The sequence below is a fragment of the Aptenodytes patagonicus genome, chromosome 17, assembly GCF_965638725.1.
Source record: "Aptenodytes patagonicus chromosome 17, bAptPat1.pri.cur, whole genome shotgun sequence".
Taxonomy (NCBI): Eukaryota; Metazoa; Chordata; class Aves; order Sphenisciformes; family Spheniscidae; genus Aptenodytes; species Aptenodytes patagonicus.
Window position 1 is genome coordinate 3,894,228 of NC_134965.1, and position 20,027 is coordinate 3,914,254.

At 44.7% G+C, this 20,027-nt stretch overlaps 1 protein-coding gene across 1 annotated transcript in view; it reads left to right on the forward strand.

The window, feature by feature from the left end:
• Positions 1–20,027, forward strand: part of MYBBP1A (MYB binding protein 1a) — a 60,994-nt gene that overhangs the window by 6,091 nt on the left and 34,876 nt on the right. The window contains exons 9-23 of the mRNA XM_076354402.1: positions 1,873–2,162; positions 3,104–3,211; positions 3,832–3,957; positions 4,736–4,939; positions 5,456–5,564; positions 5,962–6,049; positions 7,167–7,318; positions 8,030–8,119; positions 8,794–8,934; positions 9,654–9,818; positions 10,884–11,041; positions 11,868–12,002; positions 13,250–13,358; positions 15,683–15,814; positions 17,687–17,755. Of these exons, the coding sequence (XP_076210517.1) occupies positions 1,873–2,162; positions 3,104–3,211; positions 3,832–3,957; positions 4,736–4,939; positions 5,456–5,564; positions 5,962–6,049; positions 7,167–7,318; positions 8,030–8,119; positions 8,794–8,934; positions 9,654–9,818; positions 10,884–11,041; positions 11,868–12,002; positions 13,250–13,358; positions 15,683–15,814; positions 17,687–17,755 (2,076 nt within the window). The remainder of the gene's footprint in view (positions 1–1,872; positions 2,163–3,103; positions 3,212–3,831; positions 3,958–4,735; positions 4,940–5,455; positions 5,565–5,961; positions 6,050–7,166; positions 7,319–8,029; positions 8,120–8,793; positions 8,935–9,653; positions 9,819–10,883; positions 11,042–11,867; positions 12,003–13,249; positions 13,359–15,682; positions 15,815–17,686; positions 17,756–20,027) is intronic.

Consider the following 20,027-nt stretch of genomic DNA (forward strand, 5'->3'; position numbering starts at 1 on the left):
TCTGAGGTTTAAGCAGAAATTTTATTTGGGAATTGGATTTTGGAACTCCTCTTCCTTCTTCCATCTTGGGAACCCAGCAAACAACACAGCCCTGCAATAAAGGGAGGAAGAATAAAAGGGGAATACTGATTAAAAACAGGCTTTGGCTTGGCTTTTTGTGGTAACATAATCCTAAGCCTCCTCATGTGGGCCCCAAAATCATTGCCCTCTCTTAGGAGGAATAGGACTTGCAGTCTTTCTGTTCTGGTATCAAAGCAGCGATAGATGTGTGGGTTTGCTCTGAAAATAATGCTTACCATGGTGCCTCCCTGTATGGACCAACTTTCTTCAGGGTTTATCCACTAACTTAGTTGTTTTCCTGTTTCTTGCTTTTTATGCTTGTTGCACAGTGATTTGGGCTGTGTTCTTCCATGTGCATAAAAAAAATTGTTAATTCCCATCTGAAATGTCCAAATCCTCTGAAGACAATGATTGACTAAATGGAAAGAGAAACCGCTAATATTGGTGATGATGAGGAAGTAGAAAAGATCTTAGTTTGAATTTGTTGTTGTTGTTTTTGTGGGTTTGTTTTGTTTTGTTCCTTTGTTTTGGAAAGCAAATACTGTTACCTTGTACTTTCTTACGGGATTCTGGTTGTTGTTGGAGGTGGAACTAGACAAAGCTTGAGTCTGACGTTTACTGACAGTTATCTTCCTGAATCCACTTTTTTTCAACAGGGGAGCAAATGTACTTGATTTGCTTTTGTTGAGAAATGACTGATGAAACCCCCGGTGTGAGTTATTAGCCTGTTCACAGCAGCCTTTCCTGGAGTTTTTCTCCCAGTTTTCGTACTGATGCACAAGTATTGAATTCTCCAACAGTGGAAGGAGGAGCTTGCTAAGTTGTGTTTTGTGTGAGATTTCTTGCCGGGGTATTTATGTTATAACTGGATGGATTTGTAGTTAATTAGGAATGTGTAGCCCTTTTATTTAAAAGAACAGTGTTCCCTAGACTTTCATTACTGTTTCTGCTTCCGCCAGGTCACTGTATTGATCGTGACACTCCCAAACAAGTTGTTTTATTAATTTGCAGAAGTTGCATTGCATTTTTGGAACGAAGCCACAGCTTGCCCTCTTCAAGGTTTCTCCAGTTATGCTTTTGTTTTTTTCCAAAGCAAATGAGTGGGTTTGAACACTGTGGGCTATGAACGAACATAAGGAAATGGGATGTGTGGTGAGATGGGACATGTCCTGGTGGTCTGCATGCTGCTGGACAGTGTTCCAAGGCCAGCAGCCTGTCAGCTTGTATGCCAGGACTGAAGACAGGATTTAACACAAAACAACAACACCTCAGGATACGGTTTTTAGGTTAAACATGTCAACTCCCCCTCCTTTCAGAATGCCTCAACACTTCTGAGACACCAGGGAGAGGAGGTAGGATTTGTTCTACCCACTGTAGGTCAGCAGGCTCCACGGCTGCTAGATGAGACCAGAATTGATGTGGGGGAGTTTCCAAATCGAGGGAAAGTCTAAGGCAGATGATGTGAGAAACACCCTGGACTTTCACCCAAAATAAGAGCTGATCAGGCTAGGAGCTTAGCTGCACTGGCCAGCATGTGGTCCAGCCTGCTGAAGCCTGACTGTTTGGGAAGGTGCAAATTAAAGGTTTGAAGTTGGTACATGACAGGATTCTGTGGTTGCTTACAGTGATTGCTCCTATGTGAGGAAGACCATGAGGTGAAATTGATGACCTGCTGTATGCCTTATGACAAATGTTCAGGCACGTGACTTTAATTTACTTACTGCAGTCAAATCTGTAAAGTGATTTGTACTTACAAAGACACTCAGACTCAGTGTGAGGTTCCTAACCTGCTTGTTTGACCGTGTTTTTCAGCTTCCAGACCGGTTTAAGTTTGCTCCAGAGATGGAGGGATATATAGATGAATTTCTGAACAGCTGTGATGATGTGGAGAGGCAGCTGGCAGTGATGATCGGCTTCTCTACTCTCACCAATCAAGGCTATCCAGTGTTGTCCAGCTCTTCCAGGGTAGTCAGACACCTGCAGCCAGTGGCATTGCAAAAATACATTGACTGGCTCAAAGACATGTTCCTCAGGCCAGACTTTGACTGTTGTTTAGACTTCTCAAGTAACCGGCAAAAACAGACCCAGGAAAATCTAAACATGTAAGTGTATAGACGATGCACCTTCCTCTTCTCTTTCTGTTTTGTGGTTAGAGTAGCTACCTGTGTAAAGTCTGGTTTGGACAGCCAACGTTTGCTGGTTCCCTTGCCATGAGTTGATAATTGTTGCCTGTTCTATTTCCTCTGTCCCAGAAGGTTTAGCCCCAGCATCTGACTCTCTTGCTGGGACAAAATTCAATTCTGCAAATAGGAGCAAACACGGTGAGAACCAGCCAGCCTGACCAAAGCAGACTGGATCACCAAAGAAGCCTTTTCTCATGTTTTTCTAGCCCTGACGATTGCTTTGGCAAAAACGTCCAGTGGCTTCCTTTTTCACTGCAGACTCTCAGGTCTTTGTAGGAATTGTGCATCCCTTTTATCTGACTATTAAACTGGCCTGAGTGCTCTCGTCTCCTTGGCCCACAGCAAAGCACCCACTTCCGTGTCTCAAGAGTAGCCTGTAAATACTTATATCCGTGATAGGCATTTGTAGCAATTTCCAGCTAGGAAATCTTCCCAAGAGAAAGTTCTATCCTCCTTGGCGCTGCTGCTCGCTGAATACCCACAACTTGGTGCTGTGGGTACTGGGTTATGTGCAGGGGCTTCTTCCAAAGATGATGTAAGCTGTTAAAACAGTGTGTCTATGTGTTACTTGTCAGTCGAGTGAGGTCATACATGCACTACTGCAGTTCTTGAAGTGCTTTTTGGTAGACTGCAGTACCTCTGTGGGGTAAAGAGACTGCCTTTTGCATAGTGAAAAGCAAACTGGGAAAGATTATATCTCTTCTTATGTGCCTGTTGCTTTCTTACTACATAACTTTGCCATCTTTAGTGTAAAGCCTCTAAATAGCTGAAAGTCGCCTCTTGCTGCAGTGGATTGTGTGGTTTGCGTTTATTTTGGGATAGTGTTCAAACTATTGATTGTGTGCACTTCTTATTGAAAGAGCACAACATAAGATTGCTCGATTAAGAAAATGGATCATCCACCGACTTGCTAACATCATTGAAAGTTCAGTGAAAAAAGAAGAGAGCCTTGTGATGGACATTTCCAGGTGAGAATGATTTAAAGACTTAATGCCACATGTGTTTGGAATAATTCTGTTTAGCTCTATAGCAGTATTCCAAGTAAGCTGTCCCCGTGACACTAGACAAATTCAGTAGTGGAAATATTCCATAACATAAGTCGTTTAGGAGACTAGGTTCTGTTTTCAAAATACCTTCTGCAAACTTGGACAAACTTTTGTTTTAAGTAGTTCAGGCATTTAAAGTCACTTTAGTCCCATTGGTTTTCAGTAAATACTAGGTTCCTGGTTACCTAGACTGCTTGAAGATACTACTTCTAATCTTTGCATCAGATCTTAATAAATATTTACCTGTCAGTTTAAAAGTCTTGGGGAATATGACCCAAATCTGACAGTCTTGAGTATTGTATTGTGTGGCCTCAAGTGTTGGCACTTCACTTTTGTGAAGTCCTGAGCATCCTTCTCTCTTCTTTACCCTGTGTACCTTGAGGAAAGGGTCTTACTGTAAATAGTGACTTTTTTTCAGTGCTTGGACATCCTTGAATAAAAATGTGAATATGTGGCACTATTTGGTTTGCACACATGGGCTCTTTTTTCTTTGTTATGACCAAGCTGGCTGTTAATTTTGTTCTTGTTTCTGTCCATTCTAGGTTTTGCTTCTTCCATGCTTTCTTTGAGGCTAAGAAAAAGACTTCCCAAATACGTGAGGCGAATGTCCTTCCATCAGAGCCCCTAGATGAACAGGCTCATTCGGTGGCAGAAAACTACTTCTTTGGGTAAGGATTTTACTTGCATGTTTTAAGCTTGGAAATGTCACTTTTTTCCTGAGGATAAGATCAGCCTGCGAATGGCAGGGCAAGAGGTTTGGGATTGTGAGCTGCTATTGGAGCATTTGTTTGACTCCAGGACCAGGGAATGGCTTTTATAAGGAGATCCTAGATGGATTTTCCGAAGATCCTTAAGTTTTGTCCAGTAAAACCATAATTTTGCATGGCAAACCTGCTGAGTATGTGTATGATGATCAGGTAGGTGTAGAGTTGAGCTCAGACTGCTTTTTCTCATAAGATTTCCATTACCTCTGTTGCAAGCTAGAAGTGGAAGGACCCAAGAGAGGCATGGTGGGGTTGTGCAGGTTTGCTGTTGGCTTTCTGTCCACTCTGCACGCGAGCTGCTGATGGCTCCGCAGTCCTCCCTGTACTAAGGGAGATGGAGTTGGTAATAATAGATGCTTTTAGGTGATTGCCAAAGCTGGTGCTCCAACCTCAGTAGAGGGAAAGCAGAGGACATGTTGGAACACAGAGTGGGAAACAACTGAGAATAGTAATCAGTGTCCTTGGGGGCACCAGGTGTGCTTGGGGACGCCAAGACAATGAGCTATATATTACTGTGCTTGGATACATGCATGGGTTGGAACTTAGGCCCTGTGAATCTGGGTTGCAGTGAGTGACCAGAGCTCTGGGATGAGAGTGCTCTACTGGTGGGCGTTGTTTTGGAAAGTGTGAGGAGGCCGTCTGGTTCCTCTGCCAGTAACACGCTGGCTGTTTGTCTTTGCAGATTACTTCAGACTTTAAACACCTTGACTGTTTTGGGGGAGACAGCAAAGGCTGCAGCCTTGAGGGAGAAGCACATCCATGGTGTGACTGCAGATGGGAAGCTGTGGATCTTTCTCCTTGTTGAGTACGCCAACAAGCTGCTCTCCTGTGAGCATGTCAAAGCTGTGAAGCCTTTTACCAAGGGACAGAGGGATGCCTGGGAGAGGTGAGATTGGGCCAATAAAAGAAATTGTATTCTCTCATCCTCCTGCTGTTGTTCTGGCTGCTGTAGCAGAGCCATTTCGCAGAAGTGGCAGTTCTGTTTCTTCCCTTTGAGTATCCTGCACCTGCGACTGGGTTTCAGGATGCCTCTCTCTTTCTCATCGCCCTGTTCCTTTCTTCCTGTTCCTTCTGTGTGTTAACTATGTGTAGGTGCCTGTACTAACTTCTCAGTGACTCTTTTCTGGTGCTCTTTTCTAAGCTTGATTTCCCATAAAGGTCTATGCCTCGGCTGTACTATTAGGAATCTAGCCCATGCCCAAGTGCAGAGGTTTTTATAAGCTGCACAAGGTGAGATGCTATTGTTGGGTTAAGATTGTATACTATATGTATGTCCAAGTTCAATAAATTAAATGCTAAGTACAGGAAATGATACTATAGATTTGGTCATGTTTTTAGTCTGATCATAAGAGAAGATTTGCTGTTGTAATTGTGAAAGACTCAAAAGGGTTTCTTTCTTCAGAACACTTCAGTCTGTGAAGAATCTGCAGAAGAAGGAAAATAAATCAGACAGCGCCAAAGTCGTTGCTTTCCAGCAACTTCTGCTTTTAATGGCCATTCATCTTTTCAAGGTAAGACCTCTGAAGCATATCTGAGTGGTGTAAAATGGGCTGATAGCTGGGCTTTCTGAACACTGAGTTGGAGAGTTTCTTTGTGTTCAGACATCCAATCTTTCACAGCCTCTGGCTTCTAGAAATGGGCAATTGGCAGCTAATAAACCATGATTCTTACACTGACTGTAGACAACTTACAGGGGCAAAGCTTGGTCTGAGCATTAGTTTTGCCCTTGATTTGCTGTTGAGTGGAGCAATTTTTACTTAGATTCATATTTTCTTCTGCAAAGGGGTTGTAGTAGCTGATTTTAATTTCTGTACCTATTTAGAGAGGTCCTTAGATTCGGGGTATATTCCTTCTGTTGGTAGTGGGGAATTCAGAGAGGGTGTTTACTGTCTGCCTGTGATCAAACAGAATCCGTCTGAAACAATGGACGTTCTGAGTGACCTTCTGAACTGCACGGAGAGGGCATTCAGCAAAGAACCTAAGAAGAAAAAGGCTGGTGAGTCCTTCCTACAGAAAGAAATGGAGTGGGATTGTTAACGTCTGTCAAAAGACAGAAGATGGCGGTTCTGCATTAGTGAAGCACTCTGACTGCATCGGTTCTAGCTTGATGCACTTATTCCCAGGAGAATCCCGTCTCCTTCATTCTCTTTCTTTGTCTTTCTAAATCTCTTGTCTCTGGCTCCAGCTCTCTATTCACATCCTCAGTGCCTTGAGTTCCTGTGTGCCTCTTAAAGGATAGGTGGGCTTCAGAGCTGGCCATTGTTCAGATGAGCAGTGTCCAAGGGAGTTCACTCTTTTTGAGTCCTTGTTCTGTGCTGGCTAAGAGCTTGAATGAAGTGGTGGTATCTGCTTGGGCAAAGCTGTGGGCTCTCCCAACAGCCAGCAGGCCTGAAACTTGGTACTTTCAGAGCTCAAGTCCTGGGCAAACTAAATGTGTCCTGTGTGTAGATACAGCCTGTTTGCTGATTTAGGCTAGTCCTTGTTTAGGGCCTGCGGAGCAAGGTTGGGACTTGACCAGGAAAGAACCTGGCTTGGTCTTTTGACTTCCTCTTTAACGATGGTCTTGTTCTCCGTAAGTCTGTGTGTAAATTTGAGGGTACTGTGAAAATAAAAGCTGTAAGTCTATGGTGGCTTGGTTGTATGTAGATCAGGATTGCCAAACTTTTGGACTAATGGACCAGTTTCAAATGTCAGCACTTTTCATGGGCTGCTGTGACTCCTGATTTCATTGGAAACACTATAAAATGTATATACTTTTGCTGACTGGCTGCTGGTTGCTTTAATGTGGCCAGGTAGGTGTCGCATGATTTGCAGAACTGCTAATCTAAGTGATGATTTAATGAATAGTAGGTTTTGTTACCTGGTAAGGCTTTGCAGTGGCCTAAAGACAATTTCAGGCATGTTTCTCCCTACGGTTAGTAGCCTTCCAATACAGCTATGATCTTCAGCTTCACACTTGATTATTTCTGGTCTGTGTTGCTGAATGAGTACTTCTAATAGTCAGCTAGAAGGACCGTCTTTTTTCCCTTGGTGAATTTTTCTGCAGTCTGTTATTGATGTGCCAGTGCAGAGGTTTAGCCCCTTCTTGTCGTTGTTTGTTTGTTCCTGTGCAGACAACGCAGAGCCAGGATGGGTTGAGGTGATGGTGGAAATCCTTCTCTCCCTCCTTGCCCAGCCCAGCCTACTCATACGTCGGATTTCCAAGAGCGTGTTTGTACGGATTTGCCCTAACCTGACCAAGAGGGGCTTGCAGCTGATCCTGGATGTAAGTGAGGCACCAGTAGGGCATTGTGCTGTTCACCTGTCTTTTTCCTAACAGATATACAAGCATGTCTCTATTTTGGGATTAAATAAAAGCCTCCTTGATTTAGAAAATGTCTGACAATGTGTGCTACTGAATTTTAAAGGTAGCTTACAGAGAGTTGTTTTTTGGTGGTTTTTTGTGGTTTTTTTTTATGGGAGCCTGAGATCTGCTAACTTTAAGCTGTATTCTTCGGTAGTTTTAGGCTGAAGAAATTCCCGGGTCAGTTTACATAGCTGGTAGATTCTATATGGGAGTATAAATAGTAACAACTTCTCTTTTCTAGAAAGGCTAAGCGTGGCAGTGCTAAAAATAAGTGACACTGAAAATCTGAATTGGTCACACTACTGAGTAAGGTGGTGTCTTCTGGGAGAGTAATATGTGGATTGCAAAGATGTACTGTCAGGTACTTTATAAGGTGAACCTAATACTTAATTTGTAACAAATCAAAATGTGTGATGTCACCAACCTCTTCAGTTTTCTCCACCTTTTTTGTTACTTATAGAAAGAACTTAGCATATTAACAAACATGATATTGTAAGCCAGAAAGTTGAATGCCCTTACTTACTATTTCATTATTCAACTGGCTTACTGTGCCAAAATTCCTGTCTGTTGTACACAAGAAATGCATCAAAACAAAACACTGAAAAAACACAAGTCCCTCTTTTTTTGCAGGTTGTTGACCCATACCAAGAGCAAAATGAAGAAAGTGCTGTTGTTGTGATGGAAGAATCGGACAAAAAGATCAAATCTGCACAGGACATGGTAATTGATGTGCCGTTGCCAGTGACAAATACTCTTCAGACCTTCACTGTTTAAAAATAATGTTTCTCCTGATCTGTGGTAATAGGCATAATTGCATTTCTCTGTCTCGAGTAAAAGGCTGTTGCTCTATTAAGATTTATTTTAAAAGTGCAACACACAAATGGCTTGTTGGAAGTGCATGTTTATTAGTCTCTTGGCCTTGAAGGAAAATGCTGTTGTAGGTATGGCTGGCTGAATAGATGACTTCCTGAGAACAAATGACTGCATCCTGAAATTAGCACAGGCCTCTTTTTTGCAGCCACAGACTGAATCATTGCTGTGATGCACAGCCATCTGAATTCAAGATCTCGGGTTTTAAGAACTGCAGAGATTCGAGTCACAAAGCATTACAAGCATTAGCAGAAGGGAGAGTCAGATGGGGGCTGTTACTTCAGATGTTCCTTGGAAGCTTCTTTTTGATACTCATTTAATATGACAGAGAAGTCTGTATTATGTTCTGCTTTTAGCTCTTGTGAAGATCTGGTATCTTGTTATCTGAGGTGTCTTTACTTGAATCTGAGGGCTGGAAGCAAGGCAGTGGGGTGAGGGGAGGCTTGAGTTTTATTTCTGAACACCTGAGAATTGAGCAGGGCTTGAAGGACGGTGCGGTCAGGAGGTGAACTTTTCTTCCTTAGGACGAGGAAGGAAGCGAGGACTCCTCGGATGAAGGCAACACTGAAGAAGAGGATGACAGTGGAGATGAGGAAAAGAATGAAGAAGTTGATGATGATTTTCGCAGTCAGCTGATGAATGTTCTCCAAGCAGGGAACGCATTGGTACGTTTTCACTGCCTACCTTGATAGAGATACCAGGAGGTTTGGGGTGGTGAAAGATTATCTAATACCCACATCCTGTTTGAGCCCGTGCAGTGATAACCCTGGCAGTCATCTTTGTATGGCATTTGAAGCAGGAGGTCAGGATCTTCAAAGCAAGCTGTGGGAATAAGTCACTTGTTCTTCTATTGTTAGTGTGTCTTGAGTGCTTTAGCTTGTCCAGTCTAGCCTGATATAATTTGTATTCCTGCCTGTAATAGACGAGATTGTCGTGAAGTAAAGCACTGAGAACCTGTTACATGCTGCCTGTATTGGCTGGCCTGTGTGGAGGAGTGTGATCCCTGTAGGCCACTCTAGAGACTTCTTGTAGCAGTGTTGGAGTGTGGTTTAATGATTCCTATAAAGGCTACAGACATAGCAATATATTAACCTCTTTACTGAAAGAGCAATAGCACAGAGGGAGTCAGTGTCAAAACCTCAGCCTCTTCCCTCTCCTGATCCTCTAGCTCTGCGTGTTAGTACTGTGCAGCCAGCATTACCTGATAGGAAATATAAGCTAGATTTCTCATGGGTCTGAGCATCTGTTTTCCCTCCCCATGTTATTCTGGGTCTAGAGGTAGCTACATCCCTACTGTGAGTCTGGTCTTGGCTGTGGTTCTTTCTCCACTGTCTTTTTGAGGTACATGAGATGACATGTTGTTTTTGCATTCTAAAAACAAAAGGGAGGAGATGAGAGTGATGAAGAGCTGGATGATGAGGCTATGATGGCTCTTGACAAGAACATCTCAGCCCTTTTTGCAGAGCAGCAGAAGCGGATCCAGGCGAAGAAGGATGAGAAAGACAGGATGCGGAAAGAGAAGATCTTACGGAGGGATTTCAAGATCAAGGTGGGAGATAAGTGTTTGGTGTGAAGACCTCTGGCTTACTAGCATGTTAGTTGTAGCCTACTGCCTGCCATGAGCTACTTAACATTGAACAGCTTGGACATTCGTGTATGTCATAAGCTCCTGGAGGTTGGGACTGGATTGTTCTGGCTTTGTACAGCACCTGGCACAGCAATATCGTGGTCAGTGACTGGGGCTTCACAGGCCTACTTCAAAACAAAAAACAGGACTGTGCTTTCAAAAAGTGAACTGTGGTTTCCATTTGCTGATTTGATATGCTTCAATTTATTAGATCCTTCCCCACGCCTACCCAAAGGTAGGTGCCTGTCAGTTTTTGTAAAGTGGACAAGCTTGATGTGCCTTAGTGTGACATGCATAAAACCCCTCTGGTAATTTTGCAGTGTAAGCTTTTTTTTGGCTTGTTATGCTAGTAAAATCAGGAGGATTATGATTAACACCCCCTGGTTATTTGTGACTGTAATACTGACTTCAGGCCACCTGGTGTCAGCATGGACTGTCCAGGATATTTGGGCATCCAGAGACAGCTCCAGCCGCTCCTGTATAGAAATGTCTGGTGTCAGATTAGCCAAGATGAAGGCTGAAGGGCATAGCGAGCCATTGGCTTTACTGCATTTTCATTCTGATGCTGTGCTGTAAGAGGCTGTTTTTATGCTAATGCACTGTCTGGAAGTCAAGGGGGGCTTGCAGGGGTGAGAGCTTATCAGTCAATGGTGCTAACAGAGCTCTGTGCCAAGTTACAGTGACTGCAGGTCTGGCCAGGTGGCAGTGATTCTCATAACTGCTGTTTCTAAATGGTGTCACTGCACAAAATAAAGCTGAAGTCCACAGACAGCCTTTAATCTTCAGTTTCAAATTTTTAATTTTCAGTTTCTCATGCCCTAACAGTACAAATGATAGCAGAAGGTATACAGAGCTCAGCTGCAAATAGTTTTCTTTAGCCCCTTCCAGCTGCTGTGTGGCCCACTCAAGTCTGAAGGAGCTGCTCTGGGTAGATCGATCATGTTTCCCTGTCTGTATTAGTTCTCACATCAGTAACTCTGTTTGCAGGTGCTGGATCTGATTGAAGCATTCCTGACTAAGCAATCAGAGAACCCCTTGGTGTTTGACATCATTGAGCCCCTGCTTCGGGTGATTGAACAATGCATGAGCTCAGACTCTGACAAACAGGAGGTTGACTTCCTCCAGAAAACAGCCAATATCTTCAAGTAAGTGTCCTCAGTTCTCCAGATAATAGGCAATGGCTTTTCATAGACACCAGTGGTGTTGGGTGAGTTCCCAGAAGTTGGTCTTTCTAAGATTGAAGACAATTGCTATGCTTATAGATTGTGTAAATTAGATTACCAGCACCACACACGCCCACAATGCTTAGTCATAACCTGCAGGAAAGAAATTAGGATCTGGGTTTTCTAATCTAAGGGACTTCAAGTGTCAAACCTGTTTGCAGGTGGAAACCTTAAGAACAAACATTGGTATTGAAGGCACGGTGCCATGTCACTGAATATCTCCAGAGGCCTCTGACCTCCAAGTCAGATCATGCAACACTTCCCTAGGCTTACAGAGTTGCTGCTGTGGCTGGAACAAAACTCCCAACGAGTTATTATTGAGACAGGCAGAGTGCAAATCCTCTCTGTTCACGGCCAGAAGTGAGGCATGATACGAGCTAGATACAGGCATAACGCATGGTGTGTGTCATGATGTGTCCTCTGTACACCACTCCCTGACATCGTCAGCACTGCTCTGTACCCCCTGTTGAGAAGCAGTTCTGTGGTAACAGGGTTTGAGGCAGCTCCCTTTGTGGGAGCTCTGGAGGAAGGTTGACTCTGATACCTAAATAGGTGCTTGAAGATGAAGAGCAGTAAGTCTCCCTCACCCTTCTTGCCACAGCGATGACTGCCTCTTTTGCTGCCCACAGCTAGCACCATTTTTGTTTATGTGTCACCCTGAGCCCAGTGATAAGGGTTCATAGCAATCTGTTTCCCAGAGCTCTTCCTGTAGGTAATGGCTTTGGGTTTGTTTTTAATGCTCTTTCAGGAACTCATTGTGCCGAACTAAGCAGTACTGCAAGAGAGTGGATGCCCTGCAAGAAGATTTGCATGCTTTTGTGGAGAGGCTTGTGAAGAAAGCCTGCAAGCACACTGACTCTTCAGTGGCTCTCTATTATTTCAGGTGAGCGTTAAAAAGGAGCATCTCTACTCGGTGCTGTGGGCTGGTCTGTAAGCAGGCATAATGTTGCATGTTAAAAAGGTTCAGAGAAGCAAGAGACTCGATGAAGGCTAGGTGCCAGCATCCGTGTCTTACATGAGGACTAGTCAGTCATCTTGGCAGTCTGAAGCATTTTCAAACAGATGTCCATTTTTTGGTGATCATCTTCTATGGGCTCTGTGATACAGAAATGGTCTGGTACAGCTTGCTGATAGTGATGGGAAGCGCTTCCTTGAGGTTTCATCAGGGAGTAATGAATTGTGTGTAATTCAGTGCGGGGGTGAGTGTAATTTATAGTCAATCTGCAATGATCATTCTGTAAATACTGGTTTACTGTCTCCATGATAGCACAATGAGGACAATAATGATTATGAGTCCTGACTCTATGTACCAATATTCACTCATTTGCTGCTGAATACAGGTGAATTAGGATAAGCCATATGCGTATTTGTTAGGAGGCATGAGCAATCTGTTTCCTGATGTAAATGGGAGTGCCATTTACCAGTAGGCTCTCTTGTGACTTGCAGGCAGTTTCAGGAGGACCTTCATACTCAGTCTGGGATTTCTCAACACAACTGTGTATGCAGTGGGTACCATGTTGCATGGTCAGCCCAGTGCCATTGGGCAGTGTTGGCTCTGCAGCACACCTGGCTTGTGGCTGTGCAGGAACCCTGGTGCTTCCTGGCAACACAGGGCTGGCTGTGTGTGCCACATGGCTCCCTGACAGCTTCCTGGCAGTGGCAGTCCTGAGTGGAATCGTGCCCAGTTAATACAACATTTCACAAAAGCAGCAAGCTGTCTGCATGCTCTCTCAGTTGATCTGCCCGAGTTCTCCAGGCACGCAGCAGCCTGGGCTGAGAGGGCTGCACTGTAGCGCTGGCTGAGCTGTGCAGGCTTGGAAATCCTGGGCAAATGCAAAGTCCTCAAGCGGTGCTAGTCAAAAGCATGAGCTTGAGGAGACCAGGCTGATAGTGGGGATGCCTAACTGCAGTGACAAATAATGAAATGATGCAGCCTCCTAAGATTTATTTGTCTTTAGGTCTGGCAAGAGTGGGTTAGACTGAGAGAAGGGGCCCTCTAGGACTCTTTAGCCCCCCTTGGTACAGAATAAGCTGCCTGCATCACTTGGCCTCTGCCCTCACGTGGCTTTGCAGTGGCACCGTGACACTGTGCTAACTGCTTTGTTCTGCCCTTTTCCTTTTCTTTTTTAGTGCCTCATTATACCTGCTCAAAGTGTTGAAAGGAAACACATCCAATAAGTCATCAACTCCTCCCACTCTGCCAGAGACACAGAGCAACGCCATCCCGCAGGCTTGTCAGGTAAGACAGCAGGCTGCTCTTGAGGCAGTGTTTTTTGCCAGTAAAGTTGCATTACCCCATTTCGCTGAGTGGGCCTTGCTTATTCAGTCTCACTGTTCCTGCTGCCTGCAGATACCTATCTACATGATTTCTTTTCTGTAAAGCTGTCAAATTCCTCATCCCCTTCTGACCCTCACCCTCCTGCCTTTGCAGTGCCTGCTTGCCTTATAGCCACCAGGGGCTGCTGATATACAGTGGATCCAGGTTAATTGCCAAAGAAGCCTAATGTATATTTACGCTGCTCTCCTGGCTGATTTGCTATTTTTTCCATTAACCTCTTGGCAGTCACTCTGAGTTCTTTTCCGGGAGGGTACCGAGGAGCAGGGAGGCACCGGACAGTGGTGGATGAGAGTGAACTCCTATCTCTCTGAGGTTTGGGCTGAGTTACCTCAGGATGAAGAGAGTGTGGAGCAGCCCTGATTTCAGCAGGGAGACTCTTCATCTAGTTGTGCTGTGGGTGTCTGTTACTCCAGGAGCCTTACTGTCTGGTTCCCTTTTACCTACCGTCTCTGCTGAATTTCACAGGTCTCTGAATTTGGTGACCCTATATATTGGGCAGCCCAGTCCAGTCACCTCCATAGAAACCTAGCAAGTAGTGTTTCACTGGCTAGCCTGATACTTGCCTCTGAACCTCTCAAATTATGTGCAGGAATTAGTGCCTTAATCCTGTTGACATTTTGTGGGGGAGGAGAATAAACAGGGCTACCTCATGACAAGGGAGGGCCTGGAAATTACAAACACTGAGATATTATTAGCAGCTGAAAAGATAGCCAATGTTTCTAAGGCTTAGTGAGAGACTGAGACTGTTAATTCAAGCAGCTCTTGTTCTGTGCTGGGCCTTTCTGGAAAGAAAAACAAAGTGGGAAATCTGTGGGGAATACAAACAACATACTTGACGTTGAGGCTGGAGTGAGACATGTTTCACAGCATCCTTGTGCGGTTTCACAGGGAAGGCTATTATTCCTGCGGGAACAGAGCTGTGGTCTTGACCAGCCAAGGACACAGCCAGCAGCTGAAGTGAGTTGCCGGTTTGAAGGAAGTGACACGGTTTAGTTTGCATGATGATGCTGGTGCTGCCATTGTGTTGAGGCCAGGAAGGTTTTGCAGTGGGGAACCTGAGACAAAGATGTGGTGTGTTTCCAGTAAGCAGTGCTTTGTGAACATAATCAGTAAGCAGCAAAGTGGAACTAGAGCAGACCCTATGCTGCAGTGGCCAAATTTATGGAAAAGCCTGTTACTATAGAAGAAATTTTTTACAGTAAACATCTGCATGGGAAGAAGAATCCATTTTTTAACCTGCAGATGTGTATGTCAAGTAAGTGCTAAGTATAGACACTTGACTAGGAAACTGGGGCCATATATTTCAAGATCCATCTCCCCTGTTCCACTCTAGCCTGTGTTCAGCTGCAGTAGCACTGGGGGTTCGACCTGAGAACGGGACATGACACTAACATGGCTTTAACTTGCTATGGGGCCATGGAAAAATTGCTTGGGCAGAGGTTTGTAAAAGGCCCTTCACTATTGTGCAAGATCACAGCTTTGACCTCCTGGGCCTTAACTTTTCTTTCTTCCCAGAGAGCTGTGCTTCCCTGGCAATATGAGAACAGTCAGGATTGTTGGGATGCGATGCTCCGCACTTTGCTCTTCATTCACCCCGGTGTTGTTAGTTTAGATCTGTATGGCCTGTGCAGGTCTCAGCTGGTTGCTGCATGTCTGGGTTTCTTGTTCCCCACCAGAGGGAGATATTGGAACATTTACACTGTTCTGGGATTGCTGGATCCCTGATCAGAGCTAGGGCTTGTCTGCTGGGTACCTAGAAATCCTGGGCATAGCTGCTAAGTGTATGTAGATCTAGCTATCTACATACACTAATATCTACAGATTCAGATAGCTGTACCGCTGAGAACACCATGTGCACAGCACAGCTGCTGCAGCATGGTCTTTGAGTGCTCTGTGAACCTAATATGCGTTAGACATGCCCACCACAAACCTAGAAGTACAGCCACCACGCTACATACAGTGTATGTAGTCTTACTAGAAAGCTGTGCTGCCCTTCACTAACATGGTCATACAGCTATCGGTACTTGTGGGAGCATGTTTGGGGCCCACTTTGTTGTTTCTTCATGGTTCTGTGTTGTATCTCGTAGGCCTGTATCATATACACTACCCAAGAATATCTAGTTGTTGGAAAAATCTGTGTGCACTGGTAGAAACTAATTACTTCATTGCTAGTGATTCATCCTTGCATTTCACTGGAAACTTTTTTGTTCTGCTTTTCCCTATAGCTTTTGAGCACAGGTTGTTTGGATATGGAGAGGGTGACTGTAATATATCAGCAAGCACTGACACAATTCTTGACTAAACGGAACAGTGCCCTTACAAGCTCCATGTTCCATGATCTCTTCAGACGCTTCCCGGTAAGTGTTGCTGACTGTGTGGTATGTTGTCTTCTGGTGGTTCCAAAGTACAGCTGTAATTCTGGGGAAAGTAGGGAGAGAAACTTCTCCACTTTATTGTGGGCTTTTAAAACTGCTGTAAGGTTTCCTAGAATCTTCACCTGCTCAGACTCTTAATACTGCATGTTTTGATAGCAACGCTGCAGAAGGCCAGGATCTCATTTGTGGTTTGGATTGGGATACTGCATGGAGAATGTAGATGAACAGAAGGCTGCTCTTTAAAGCATAGCCTAAGAAGCTCTAATTTTTTACCAGTATTCAAGACAAGGTGGGTGAGAAAGGTTTGCACAAAGGCAGAAGAGGCCAGCTTGTTTAAACAGCTAATGTAGCTCCTGTCCAGCTTTGCTCTGACTGCATGGTCAGTTTATCAGTTTTCTTCCAAGAAGACTGTAGAGCGTAGAGTCTAATTGGAATCAAATCTGCAAGCCCCTTGTTCAGACAGTGTCAGTGTCTGAAATGTTTGAGGTATTTCCTGCAAACTTGACCTATGACTGGAGCTGGTCTCTACTATGAGGACAGCCAGTTTTTAAGAAACAGGCCTTGGGTCTGAATGTCATATAGTTCTTCAGGGATTTTTAGGTCAGAGTGAGGCAGAGACAGTTCCCAGAGTCCCTTTCTCAAGGGCTTCAACCTTTTAGAATTGATGTCTGACAGGAGGGTGGGAGGAGACATAGGCTTGTGTAACTGGGGTAAGATGCTTTCAGACTCTGAGGGAATCCATGCAGCAGAGTTCTTTTGCATACCAGGTTTCTTAGGACACCAGCCCACGATGCCACTACATAAGTTAGTGAAATAGGGGGAAGAGAATGGTTGTGTGCTGCCCACGCAGACAGCAAGCTTAAGATCCCATCTGCAGGTTTCTAGAGCCTGTGGATTCCATGCGACTGTTCCTTGCAGAAATGTCTTTTAAAATCTTTAAGCTTATCCCTTTTATAAAAGAAAGGTAATGATGTACACAGATGCTGGCCTGTTTCAAGCTGGGCTTTGCCCACTTGCTAGAGCTATCTGTTCTTTTAGTAGTCATTTTACCCCAAAAAAGAAGCTATTTCAGGTGGTGTGGTTGGAATAACCATCTGCACAATATGTCAGTGAACTGTGCAGCAAACTGCTGTCCATGCTTTGTCAGGGCTAGACCTTCCAGTGCCTGATAGATGACATTAGAGGTATGCCAGTAAGGTATTTGCAGTCCAGATGCTTTCTCATTTCTTGTGTCTGGATTCCTCTGCCCCTCAGTTTGGACATATTTTGCCTATAAACACAGAAATTGATGGATTAGGCCAGAACAGAGGTTCATCAAGCTTTGCTGATAAGTACCCCTCCTCTAGAAAGGTTGTTTTGATCAAGACTTGTTGCAGGGGACAACTTTAAGATAACTGTCTCCAGGGAGGCTTTCCTCCTGACACAGTTGTTTCTGGCCTCTTTAGCATGTGGGTTCAGGTCTTTCCCCAAGCTCTGACATTCTCCAGTCTAACTCAGCATGTTCTCCTTTGCCTCTGGGACTGTTCCTCTGCGTGAACTGCCTACATTAAGTATCAGGCAGATGCAGACTTAAATCAAGAACCAGGCAGAACACAGGAGGTGAAATCTTTGTCTGATTTTTCCAATTTAAGAGTTTTGCTGCTGCTTTCCTTGTGATCAAGGTTTCACTCAGGGCTGGTGTGAGCAAAGCTGTTAATTTTCAAATAAGCTGTTGCTGATCTCTGGGCACTTTTCTTTCTTGTGGCATTTTCTTCTCACGCAAGAAGCTGTGTAAAATATAGACTGTTTTGCTTGAAAAACAAACCTGTCTGTCAGCAAACCACTAATAAGAGACTGGGTCTTTCTTTGTTACAGATCATGTGTAAGCCATTAGTAGATATTCTTGTCAAGTCTATCACAGCGGGAGCCAGGCAACATCAGCAGGTAAGAAGGAAAGCAAACAAACAAAGCTGTATTAAATAGTCAATCGGAGAAGTCACTTAATCACGGCAGCTCAGATGATGCTTAATATGCTTATTGCTGCCTTTAGGGCTGCCCAGTTTTGAGTACTGGGCTGCCTGGGGGGAGAGCTTTTGCAAATACTGCCTTGCTGCTTCAGGTATGTGACTGAAGTTATGGAAGTAGCTTATATATTCACAGTTATGGGGGTTCTTTGGTAGCATCTCCTTTAAAAACAGCTTTCAGGATTGAAGCCTGATTGTTGTAGTGGTTGCCTTCCGTCACTTATTCCTTGATTACTTTCTTCTTGGTAAGATGTTCCTCTGTATTAATGCAGCGTGTTGTAATCCTTGCCTCCTAATGCTAACTCGAGGTTAGCTTCTTGAGTCTGTTCCACGCCTTGCCAGCTGTCCTGCATTTTCTAGGCCATGTGCTTCTGTGTCTAGTTTAAAACCACCTGTATTATAGATCCGATTTTTGATGGTTGATTGCATGTACCTGACTAACACAAAATTAGTGGAGCCTTATCGATAAAACATTGCAGGGTGACTGCACAGCTCACTGTTGCATGAGCAGGGAATGAGGCCTGTCTGGATTTTCACTGCAGCATGCACTGCAGTGGGGGTGCCTTCCACGCAGTTAATAACCAAAACCCCTTTAGGCCAGTAGCACTGTGTCTCAAACTTTCCCACCCCCCAGCTGAAACATGCATCTGTCCCCTGCAGAAGTGCATCCTAGATTGACCTTTCTGTTTCATAAATAGCTGTTTTATTGTTTCTGACCATTGGAGGGAATGTGGAAGGCTAGGTATGTGTTTACTGTAAGGCTGCTTTACGTTGTCAGTGTAAATTGCATTTCAGGCTCTTTTACCCAACAGGAATGGCTCTGATTTAAACAAGAAAAAAGAGAGTGAATTAAGCTATTAATAATTTCAGTGTATAGAAATAAGGATGTGTTACACAAATAACAAACAAATTAATTATAAGGCACATACTTGATCCTATCCTCAAGAGAACCAAGAACAGCATCCCAAGCAGACAGCTTCATTTATGTGGGTATCTTTGCTTCCCCACAGGGAGTAGCATCGTCCTTCTTTCAGGGCTTCCACAGTTATCTGCTCAAGCTTTGTTTCCAGAGCCTGTTTATCTGTGGGTGGGAGGAGTAGGGAAGGACATGCAGTGCGCTGTTTGTGGGAGACCGGATAGAGCACATGGATATACTACTGTTTAAACAAAGGCAACACGGAGAGTAAGCTGTGTAAAGCCTGTGGAGTTTGGAGCTGCAGCTTCACGTTTTTTGCAGACTGCTTCCTTTTCAGGAATTCTGGCTTCCCCTCATCAAATGTCCGATTTGCCAGGTTTTCAATTAAATTTTCCCACTGATTCTCAATGCAAATATGCTTTGGCGGTATCCTAGGGGGTAGGGTAGGGGGGCAAGCTAGGTGGGTGTATGTGGCAAAGTGATGTCATGGGTAAAGCAGGGGGATAACTCCTCTGGAGTCTCTGCAGCTCCTGGCAGCCTCCAGGGGAGTGAGGTGGAGGGGCTCAGCGACCAAAAGGGCTGTCCTAACTCAGAGTCTCAAAGACACCAAAGGTCTCCTGATACCCTGACTTTGGCCAGCCCCGATGGTTGAGAGGCAAGTGGGGTAGTCTCCCATTTTCAGCCCCTGAATATTGGCCTCTAATCATTAAACTAGCTTAGTCCCAGAGACATGAGGCTTAATTCCCCTTCTAACACTCCTGTTATTAATGCTGATCGTTCTGGCTATGCCTGCTGCATCTGTATGAACAGCTAATCCCACTGTGATTTTGACTTCTTGTCTCTGCAGATCCCTTTGGCAGGGAGTCCTCAGGGCCGTGCTGGGTGGGGAGAGCCGTGCTCTGCACGGGAAGGGGGAGGCTCACAGCTCTGGCCAGGTGTCTTGTGTTGGCCTGGTAATGAACCCTGGGGCTCTGGCCCAGCAGGGCTCCTGGCCACTATCCCAGCTGGCCTGGGGGAGGCCCTTCCCGAAGGGGTAGGAGAAGTGGATGTGCCTTCAGGTTGGGCTTTTAGGTAGTTTTGAACAAAAGGAAAAGTGGTTCACGAGGAGGATGTAAGGGGGGGTGTTCCTTCCTCCTCATGCTGAATACCTGGGAGTTTGTGAGAGCAACATGGAGGCAGGGGGTCTGTTCCATCCCTCCTCTTAGCCAGACTGGTCCCTGAGGCTTTTAAGGCCTTTAAAGCAAGATCTTGTGGCTACCGGCATACATATCCAACT